Below are 11310 nucleotides of genomic sequence, written 5' to 3' on the forward strand. Positions count from 1 at the left end.
CAATCCTTTAAAGAAATCTCTATTTAATCATTAGCTGACCATAAGCTAACTGAGCAGAGTTAACAGTTAATTCAGTGGTTACATATCACAGGGAATACAGACCTTTCAGACTCAATCAAGGAAAGTTACCAAATAAACAGCAGGAGCCAAACAGTGGTGTGGCTATCAGGGCATGGATTTACAGAGTTGCCACATTATACTAGCTAAAACGACCTGTTTTCAACAAAATTTCATGAACTATACAAAGAAACAGGAAATCAGTCACAGGAAAGAAGCTCAAACGTAGCAAGAGAAAAACAAGCCAAAATATATGATAAAATTAACTAGCTTTTATCAGAGATCATGAAGCCCAGAAGAAGTGGGATGACTTAGGCAAAGTGTTACAAGGAAAAGATGACCAACCCCCAATTCTATATCTAGTAAAACTATCAATAAATGAAGAAGTAATTAAGACATACTCAAGCAAAAATTGAAAGAATTTTTCACGAACAGACATTCTCTATAAGAAATACAAACAGAGTCCTTCAGGATGATGATAAAAGACAAGTTATGGTACTGTCCTATAACCAGTAACAAAACCACACAAAAATAAAGAGCATTGGTGAAGGTATTAACATAGGTAAATATAAAAGACAATATAAATGTATTTTTTTCATTCTATCTGATTTAAAAGATAATTGCATGATAGAGCAATAATTATAAAACTGTGATGGTGGGCTTATGTTGTATAAAGATGTAATTTGATTGACAATAATAGCACAGAGAAGGAAGGAAGTAGCAGGCCTTTAGTTAGACTAACCCCATCCCCAAAAAATTGTTGTACACTATTGAAATTAGTTGGTATTAATCCTAATTGTATAGTATTTAAATTAAGATGTTAATTATAATCTCCATGGCAGTCCCTTAACAAAAATTTTTATGAAAGTATAGGAAACAACAAGAGAATTAAAATGATACTCCAAGTAATATTCAATTAAAAAAAACAGTAATAGAATGCAGGAACAAAAGAGAGGTAAGACATGTAGAATGCAAGTAGAAAACAGCAGATATAAATCCTACCTTATCAGTAATTACATTAATCACAAATGTATTTAATATCCATCCAGGAGGCAGAGATTGGATAATGGATTAAATAAAACCATCCTAACATATACTGTCTACAAAGGAAACTTTAGATTCAAAGGCATAAATGGTTTAAAGCTAAAAGATGTAAAAGGATACAACAAGAAAAAGCAACCATCAGACAATTGAAGTTGCTCTACGAGTATCATGCAAAATAGACTTTGTTAAAACAAACAATGTTACTAGAGATAAAGAAGGACATTTTATGAAAAAATAAAAAAGCCCATACATCAGGAGATATAACCATCAACATATATGCACATTAAAAAAACTGGCAGAACTGAAGTTAGAAATTGATACTATAACAATAAAAGAGACTTCGGAAGCCCTCAATGAAGAAAAAGATAAAACTGAAATAAAGGACTTGAAAGACACTTTAAACAAGATGTTTACAACAGACTCCTGTAGTACATTTCCCAAGCAGCAGTATATACTATCTTCTCAAGTACCTGTGGAACATTTGCCAGGATAGACCATAAGCTAGGCTCTGGGACAGACCATAAACAAGACTCAATGAATTTAAAAAGTTTGAAACCATACATATGTACGCTTTCTAACTGCACAAATTATGCTTTCTAACTGCACAAAATATGCTTTCTATCCACAAGGGAATCAAATTAAAAACAGAAGGAATTTAGGGAAGTTTGCAAATACATAGAAATCAAGCAATACCCCCAAAATAAACCAATGCATTGAAGAGAAAAATCACAAGGGAAATTAGAAAATACTTTGAGATGAACGAAAAAGAAAATAAACTTGCCCGAATGTATCACATAGCACTAAAGCAGTGTTTAAAGAAAAATTCATAGCTATAAATACTTATATTAAAAAAAGAGAAAGATCTCGAATCAATAGTCTACTTAGCACTCTAAGAAAATTAGAAAAATAAGAACACAATCGACACAAAACAAGGATAGGGATGGAAATAATAGAGATTAAATGAGAAATAAATGAAATAGAGAATAGAAGCACAATAAGGGAAAATCAATGAATCGAAAAGCTAGTTCTTTGAGAAGATCAACCAAATTGACAGACCTTTAGGTAAACTGATCCCAACCCCAAAGAGGAAATACTCAAATTACTAAAATTAGAAATCAGTGAGAAGACATCACTATGAACCTGATGGAAATGAAAAAGAATTATATGAGAATACTGGGCAAACAGTAATGATTTACTTTTAATCAGTGACAAAACTCAAAAGTATAGCTCTCAACATATGTACAAAGATATGGATGTGTGAATTTGTGATTTCATATGTAGAGCATTTTCAGAATCATCTGAAAAGCTAAGTTGTGGCTGTTGGATTGGATGACTAAAATGAAGGGGAGGTCTTTGGAAGTGAGGCAGTCAATGAACTGAAATGAACAGGCACTGGAAGAGTCATATATGAGGGCTTTGAAATTGTGTAAAACAATGGCAGGACTTAGGCTAAAGACAAAGACTGTAACTTAGATACCAAGTCTTCCTTTGAAGCAGATGACTGAACAGGTAGTTACATGAGATGAGTGTAGGGACAGAGGCTTTTAAGTGAGAAAGGATGGAACTTCAAAGAGAGCAGAAGTAATGAAACGGTAGTAGAGAAGTAGTAAAGTCCCTAATCTTAGCTCACAAGAGATGAAGCTTGGCTGGCCTGATTCTGCCATGGATTCGAGATTGTATGGAAGACTTCATAGCCAGAAATCTAAGACAGTTGTATGAAACTTGGTCTGCAATCGCTATCTGTCAGGAAATCAAATATGAAAACAGATGGTTTTCTCTAATTCTTTCCTGACCTACTTACAAAGGGAAAGAATGGCAGGTAATATTTGAGTAATTGAGTTCAAACCTATTTGTTTTTCACATTAGGGCATTTGGACCCCAAGATTTGTAATGCCACCTGGTCATGCTGCATACTAAGTTAATGATGCCTAGTCCATTGTATTAGAACAATGATATGAAGGCAATCTACTTTAAGACAAAGCATGTGTACACACAGAAATATGCACACACAGATATAGATAATTTTAGATATATTTATAATTATAGATACAGATAATTTACAGTTCAGTTCATTTATAGAGGAGCCTATTTTTCAATTTACAAAATAAAGGATCATATATTCTGTTCATATAGTTACCTTCTTACAGAAAGGTCATGTAATAAAGAATGAGGGTAAAACACCACAACTGAAGTGAACTGAGGCACACTCTGACAAGTTGGGGATATTGAGTAAAGCCTTACTTACCTGATTTTAGTTCTCTTGTAAAGTGATTTTATTTAAAATTCCTTCAAATGTTAATTCTAATTCATTTGTGATTTTATTTTAGATATGACATATATTTAATATATGAAGCAAATTACCTGCTACTTTACTCCTCTAATGTCATAATACCATATATATTTTATATATGTATTTTGTTCATTGTACACTTAAGAAAATCAAAATGGTCCCATGAAAACATAGTGCAAACTTCCTATTTTCATTCTTTCTGGTTACTAGGCTTGTTTTTCTCTCTGCGTGTCACAACCCTCACACATTTCGTTTTAAAGTCTTAGCATACTATAGAAGTGGAATCTTTTTTAGGAGTCTCAACTCCACTAGATAATGATTATTACAACTTAATTGTTTTTTAGATGAATGTGTCATTTAGATTACTTTCTAATGCTCCAAGTCATAAGAAGATGATAAACATTTTTATTTACCACTGACTTCTTATGCTATTAATTCTTAGGGAGAGCTGTTACCATGACTGTTATTACAAACATTCCAAGATAGGCAATGTATGGTCACTGCACACACTTTTTAGAAGGGAGGTAAGGAAATAGTTTGGAATTCAAGTTTTTTTCATGAAGTAAAGAGTGCATGAAAACCTAGCAACTTTGGAAGAAATCCAGCTAATTTTTGCTTTAATGCACCCAGAAGATTTCAAATCAATACTTAGCATTAACGTTTTAATTGGAAATTAACATTGCCATAATTGGAAGTGAGGATCAGCATCCTGATGCTTAGGAGAGGGCTATTTGGTTGGGAAGGTCATTACACTGGAGAGCAAACGTTGGAAAAGGAAAACACAAATCATTTGTTTCCTTGAGCAAGGACACACAGTAAACACTTGAATTGGTGGTCAACTATAATTTGCTTCCAGAGCCAGCTACTCTGGCAACACTACAGTTTGGATTTATAGCTGAGCACACAAGTAGCAGTGACTTTGAAAGCAAAGTATAAAAGAACCAGGAAAAAGGTTGCTGGTTGTTAAAGACTGATTCTTCATTACAAGGACTTGAAGATTTCCCCTTCAATCTGAGAGAAGGAGGTGCCCTTGTTTCTATGCTCAGCATGTGCCTCAGCTGTTTTTCCTAAATAATCAATCCTCCAGAAGACCAATGATAACTGAGTGTGGGTTATCAACAATCCTTTATTTTATTTTTTTTTTTTCCCTGGGAACTTCAAACAAATATATGTCCAGCCTGAAGGAAGCAGACAGTTTCCTTTCCATGTTGGTTAATTTTTTTTTTTAATTGTACTGTTCTCTGTTTGCTTCCCATATCTCAAAAGTCCAACCACTTCTCCAAATCCCCCAGAATCAACACAAGTAAATACCATTCCCCAGTAGAATCCCGGCCCCCAGTACCACCATAAGGCACTTCGACATCTTCCATCTTCAGGAAATGAGTGTCCAGTTCAGATTTGGCTCCTTAGTGGAATAGAGGGGAATTTGGGGGAAGGGTATTTCCTATAAGAATAGTTAGTCCCATAAATAAGGGACTTCTCCCTTTCCACTGAAAGTGAAAAACTCTGCTCAGAAGTGCCCATTGTTCCATTTCCCTATGTGTCACCAGAGCCAAGAGAGGACCCTGTCTGGGAGGCACCTTCTGCTCTGTCCCGCAGACTAGAGGTCCCCACCTTCACCCCATTGTCTGTGCAATGTACAGAACTGGAACGCAGAGCAGCGGCTTCAGTATCACTCTCCATGCCCCGCTGGGTCAAGGGTCCCTTTCTCGGCTGGGAGGAAGGGCTTTTGTGGAAGCACAGTTTGAAAAGCCCCAGTACTGTCATGGTCAAGATAACCAACACTACCACCGCTATGCTTACAAGTATGAAGACCACGGTGGAGGAGGAGTCGAAAGGTTGGGGAATGGCAGAAGAAGACGTGGAATTAAACTTGGGAGTCACACTCCCTGAAGAGGTGGTGGCGGCCTGTGAGCTGGCTTGAGGGGAGATCGGAAGGGTAGACGTCGTGCTCTGTTCTCCCCAATGAGGAATCTCGGGAATAGATGTTGCTGAACTGCCTTGTCCAGGGACATGGGGTATATCTGCTGGCTTCTCCTTTACCGTGGGTGCCCACGTTCTCTTCGGGACGGGGCTGGCAGTAGCGACCGGCCTGGTGGGCACCTTGGTCCCCTCAGGGGCCGGCTGTCCTTCCCCACTGATTACACAAGAGCGTCGGTCTTTCCCCAGCACGAAGCCCGCGGCGCACTCGCAGGCAAAGCCTCCCAAGTCGTCTAGGCAGTTAGGGAGCTCCGCGCATTTGCCAGCACGGAGGTACCTCCCGGGACAGGGACAGAGCTCAGCCCCAGAGGGTATCCCGTCCCAGCGCGCACTGACCGCGTCCGCGATGCAGGTGGCTTTGATGGAGAGCTGCCCCGGGCAGAGCGCACTCACCTTGGTCCCGGGGGGACTGAAATCCAGCGCCGCGCTGGACAGCTGGAAAGGCGCCCGGTAGCTCAAGTTAGAGGCGGCCCCGGGGCGCGGCGCGGGGCACAAGCCCTCAAACTTGTACTTGCACAGGTAGCCATTGGCGCGCGAGTGGCATCGCATCTCCTTCCAGCCTGCGGGCTCGACCCCCCGGGTGGCCTGGAGTCCCGCGCAACTCCGAGAGGTGCAGGAGCGTTGGGGTTCCTCCACCCATTGCAGCGTGTCGCTTTCGGACTCACTGACGTCGGGGGACAGCCAGGAGAAACCCCGCAGCGGCTCGTTCTCCAGGGTGCAGTGGGATCGCCCGCGTTCCAGCGCTACCCAGAACAGAAGGTCTTTCGAGCCCCCTCCGGGCCCCGGGCCTGCCCGCAGGAGTGCAAGCACCGCGCGGAGCTCTGCGCCCCCGCGCACTGTGCTGAGCGCCCCGCCGCGCAGACTGCAGGCCTCCTCGGCCGCCAGCCTCTGGATGGTAGCGTGGTGCAGGCTGTAGCAGGCCCCCGAGGCCGAGCAGCCCGCGCGGTCGGCGGTGGGGTGCTCGCCCCAGCCAGGCCGAGACCAGAAAGCCTGCCAGAGGAGGCACAGGGCGAGCGTCGGCCTCATCTTGGAGGCCCGGGTCCCACAGCTGTTCCCAACTTGGATCTGTCCCGCCCCGGCGCGGAGCTGTCCCAAGAGCGCGGTCACCGCCCCCTACAGCTGGCTCTCCCCCTCTTCCCCCGCCCCACTCCAGCCAGAGCCCTCTACTGCCAAGAATCCCCACCACCCTCTTGGCGGCAAACCTCTTCCCTTAGGCCCCGACAGGAAATGTGTCCCGAACTCTGGCAGGCCTGGTGCAGCCCTGATTTATTCTGGGGTCAAGAACACAGCTGGCGCCCAGGGCAGTGGGAACACAGTAGACCAGGTCAAACCTGGTCGCTTAGAGCAGGGGAAAAGGAAAGACGTTACTGGGAGGAAACTTATCATTCCCCCGCCCCCCCTCCCCTCCCCGGGATTAGAAAGTTTCAGGAGCTCAGATCCCAAAACACTTTGGTGAATAATGCTAGGAAGGACTGGAAAGGAGGAACTCGGTGACAGCCCACGCCCACCCGTTGTGCTTCCTATGGGGCACTGGAGTTGGCTTTACAATGAGTAGATGGCTGGCTGCCATCTCAGGCGGGAGACTGGACGGGGGAAAAGAATCTAGGGAGAAATCCCAGCATCTCCCTTGACCACGAGAGGCAGCACTACAATAAGCGCCAGTCCACAGGACTCTGCTTCTCTGTTCTGCCAAAGGAGATTCCTGTGGGAATTGCTAGTGGAAGAATTTGGGGTTCCTTTTGGGTTATCTTAAATGGGTAATCCTGCCTCTTCAGTCACAGCTTGCCTTGAAGTTTATTTTTTGCTTCCATTTCTTTCTCCTTGAAATGGCCATACTCAGGAAAGGAAATGTACTTCTAGGCCTAAATAAAAAATAATGGCCACAGATCTTAACTGTTGTGTAGTTAGGTTTCCTTACCACTTTATTGGTTCTTAACTTTTTCGGGCTTATATGTTGTATAAAAATGAGATGGTGGCCTTAGTAATGTTTGAGAACAACTACCCCATGTATAACTTTATCTTTGAATTATTTTAATGCCATTTTCTCTTGTGATTGAGGACTAAGATTTATATCAGTAAGTTGTAAAAGTCCCCTTTCAGGGACACTAGAGTTCCTATTCTTGAATTATTTATTACATTATAATGCATATTACATACTGTAAAGAAATACCCTGTAACTTAAAAGATGGGTGAGTCAATCTCTCCAGAGTTCCAGTTTTTTTAAAAATAAAAGAAACTGAAGGACATTACGAGAAGGGGAAAATGAAAGGGGAGAAATCAGAGTGGGAGGTGAACCATGAGAGACTATGGACTCTGGGAAAGAGATGGAGAGTTTTAAAAGGGAGGGGGGTGAGGGGAAGGGTGAGCCTGGTGATGGGTATTAAGGGGGGCATAGATTGCACGGAGCACTGGGTGTTATACACAAAGAATGAATCATGGAGCACTACATAAAAAACAATGATGTACTGTATGGGGACTAACATAACGCAATTTTAAAAACTCAAAAATATAAGCAATTAATTCAATTGGAAGTAGAGAGGAATTAAAGATGAGTAAAGGAAGACAAGTTTAAACACTGCACTGTTTATGGAAAGATTTTCTTGTTAGCAACTTAGGCAATTCTATATAATTTTAGGTAATGCATTATCTATCTTGGCTCACAGTGACCAAATATATTGCAATAGAGGTGCAAACAGTTTCAACTAAGCCCACTTAACATGTATGATGCTTTTAAATATCTACAATCAGAATGAAAGTTGCCACTCTATGACTAATGTATACCACACTTTTAAACTCACCTTCTTGTGCAAGATTAGACTGTTCAGATTTGAGGAGGGGTAGGAAAGAAGGCCTCAGGGTCATATCTGTATGTCCCCATCTCATTTAAAATTTTTTTTTCTTTTCTTAAGGATTTTACTTATTTATTTGACCGACAGAGATCACAAGTAGGTAGAGAGGCAGGCAGAGTGTGTGGGGGGAAGCAGGCTCCCTGCTGAGCAGAGAGCCCAATGCGGGACTCGATCTCAGGACCCTGGGACCATGACCTGACCCGAAGTCAGAGGCTTTAACCCACTGAGTAACCCACTGAGCCACCCAGGTGCCCCTCCCCATCGCATTTTTACCACCACTCTCACTCTTCTTTTCCTCTTGGAAAGTCTATGTTTGTTAACAAGTGATAATAAACACATGAATTATCATCACACTTACCTTGATTTTGCTAACTGTGGAGTTTTGCAGCAGGATTTCTCGATTACCCTTGCTGTTTTCCAATTTAAAGGACATTCATTAGTCCTTCATTTCAGATGGCCATGTCGCCTTAAACGTGACTTTGCATTTAAATTAAGTAACTAAATGTCTTATGAGAAAGGAACATGAAAATCTAGAAATCTAATTGAATGGATTTTAAAAATACTTAATCATGTGGCCCAACTCTATATACCTTTGCAATCAAATGACTGTGTGTTCATAAATGTGTCCATGTAGCACTATAAATTTTAATAAAATAAAGCCTTTTATAAACCTAAGTAGGCAATGGAAATCTCTCAGATATTTTTTAAATCACTTGGGATGAGGTGAAGCTTCTAGAGTAAGAAAGAATGAATGACTGGAGAGCTTATAGCAAATACATGATCTCACTCCCTGGCATTCTGCCATTCAGGAGATGGGATACTCGAAGAGAACACAGTGGCCAAAATGACTGCTTATCACAATCCTGGCCATGCTTGCAGTAATGTGGGAGAAGAGTAACCCCCCAAATAAATACTCAAAGTAAGACATAGGTTATTTTGTAATTAATTACTTTGTATTGATCTATACCATACCACATTTTGAAATATATAGTATTCCTGATTAAAACCAGAAATAAAGGAATGTTTTTATTTTATTTTATTTTAAATATTATTTGTTTATTTACTTGACACAGAGAGAGCGTGCACAAGCAGGGGGAGCAATGAGGGAGAGGGAGAAGCAGATTCTCCAGCTGAGCAGGGAGCCCTATGTGGGGCTCTATCCTAGGACCCTGGGATCATGACCTAAGCTGAAGGCAAACCGTTAACCAACTGAGCCACCCAGGTGCCCCGAATATTTTTATTTTAAAGTAATGTTTACTAAGATCATAATAGAATACCACCATTCTACCTCCAATATTTAAATAGTTAAAATAATTAATATTTAAATTTAATTTAAATATTAAATATTTAAATTAAAATATTTAAATATTCCAGATATTTAAAATTCTGATAATATCAAATGTCGATCCACAGGTCCTTTTATTTGCTACAAATGAGAGCAACAACTTTGGCAAAGCTTGGCATTTTTTTTTCTTAAAATCTTACATGTCAGCACTTCTGTGCCCAGCTGTATTTTCCACAGAAACTCTTGCATGTGTATAAGGGATGGTATGTAAATGGATGTTTATAGCAGCCTTGTTCATATTTAACAAAAACCAGAATGAATCCAAGTGTCCAGCAACAGGCAGTAGATACATGAACTGTGATACATTCACTCAGTGAATATATTGCCATGGAAATGAATAAACTATAGTTGCAAGTAACCATATGAATTAATCTTATCAATAAATACTAAAGGACAAAATTTCTAAAAGGTTATACAAAGTGCGACATTCTTTTTGTCAATTAAAAAACCTACCAAATACACATACTTGTGCATGTTTTAGGAAAAAAGTAGTTACAATACAATGAGATAAAAGGAAGAATGAGTATGAGATTCTGGGTGATGGGTCGGTCCTTTGGGTGCAAGAGAAGAGAGGGATAGACCAGTTGGGGAAACAGGATTTAATGTGAGCTATTGTTAGACTCTCAGATTTGTCTCAAACAGTGATTTTGTGGGTGGCTATTTCATTATTAAAAATAAATAATTAAGTAATTAACAAAATAAATGAATATGTCTATATCTAGGCAAATGAGAAAATGAATGAATCAAAAATTATAATTAATCTGATTTTGAACATCTGAGTTTCAAGCTGTAAAATAAAAATAAAATCAAGATGTTAGTTACATTTTCAAAACATATTTTCTTTTAATTCCCCTGTTCTTTTGCAGGTAACACATTTCTGAATTTAAGCTAATTATTAATCTGAAAGAACATAATAAAAAGTATTTTCCCAATGTTTCTAGACTTTTCAGATAATCTGTGTATTATTAGTAAGAATCATGTCTGATATTTATTGGTTCACTCATTTAATCAATGCCATCCAAAGACCTAAAGGGAATATATAAGAAGAGTAAGTCTAGTCTAATGTTTTAATTTTATTTAATTTAAAATATCTGAAAGAAAACAAAGATAAAATTTCACTAAAATTTCACATCTTAAGTAATCTCATAAGTTTATGAAGTTCCTGATCCTCACTGAATAAATTCTGTAATTGTAGAAATAAAACATCTGGGTCTTGGTGTATTTTTCAGTTCACTTAAGATGTATAAAAATACTCCAGAGAAAATTGAGAAGGAGGGGCGCCTGGGTGGCTCAGTGGGTTAAGCTACTGCCTTCGGCTCAGGTCATGATCTCAGGGTCCTGAGATCGAGTCCCACATCGGGCTGTCTGCTTAGCAGGGAGCCTGCTTCCTCCTCCCTCTCTCTCTGCCTGCGTCTTTGCCTACTTGTGATCTCTCTCTGTCAAATAAATAAATAAAATCTTTAAAAAAAAAAAAAAAAAAAAAAAAAAGAAAATTGAGAAGGAGACAGCATTCCATTAGGAGAACATGGCATTCAGAAGTTAAGATTAACTTCTTATTCTCTAAGCTAGAGACTAAGAATTAAGAAAATATGTAGCCTTTTAGAACTGTACTGGACATTAACAAAATGATCAGTGACCAATATTTTTACACTTTTAACTGATTTATGTCCCAGCTTTCCATAAAATGCTTAAGAATGATAAAGTCTGGTAGCTAATCATCCTAATCATCATTCTGGTTTAATCAG

General features: G+C 39.8%; 1 protein-coding gene across 1 annotated transcript; it reads right to left on the reverse strand.

Moving 5' to 3' along the window:
- Positions 1 to 4499: 4499 nt before the first annotated feature.
- On the reverse strand, positions 4500 to 6481 carry CLEC14A (C-type lectin domain containing 14A). The gene has a single exon (XM_059373110.1). The coding sequence runs from the start codon at positions 6395 to 6397 to the stop codon at positions 4928 to 4930; it is 1470 nt and encodes a 489-aa protein (XP_059229093.1). The 5' UTR covers positions 6398 to 6481; the 3' UTR covers positions 4500 to 4927.
- Between the last annotated feature and the right edge of the window lie 4829 nt (positions 6482 to 11310).

The sequence above is a fragment of the Mustela nigripes genome, chromosome 13 (assembly GCF_022355385.1).
Source record: "Mustela nigripes isolate SB6536 chromosome 13, MUSNIG.SB6536, whole genome shotgun sequence".
Classification (NCBI taxonomy): Eukaryota; Metazoa; Chordata; class Mammalia; order Carnivora; family Mustelidae; genus Mustela; species Mustela nigripes.

What these genes read in the sequence shown, in the direction of transcription:
- CLEC14A (XM_059373110.1), bottom strand. Translation starts at nt 6,397, where the DNA reads ATGAGGCCGACGCTCGCCCTGTGCCTCCTCTGGCAGGCTTTCTGGTCT.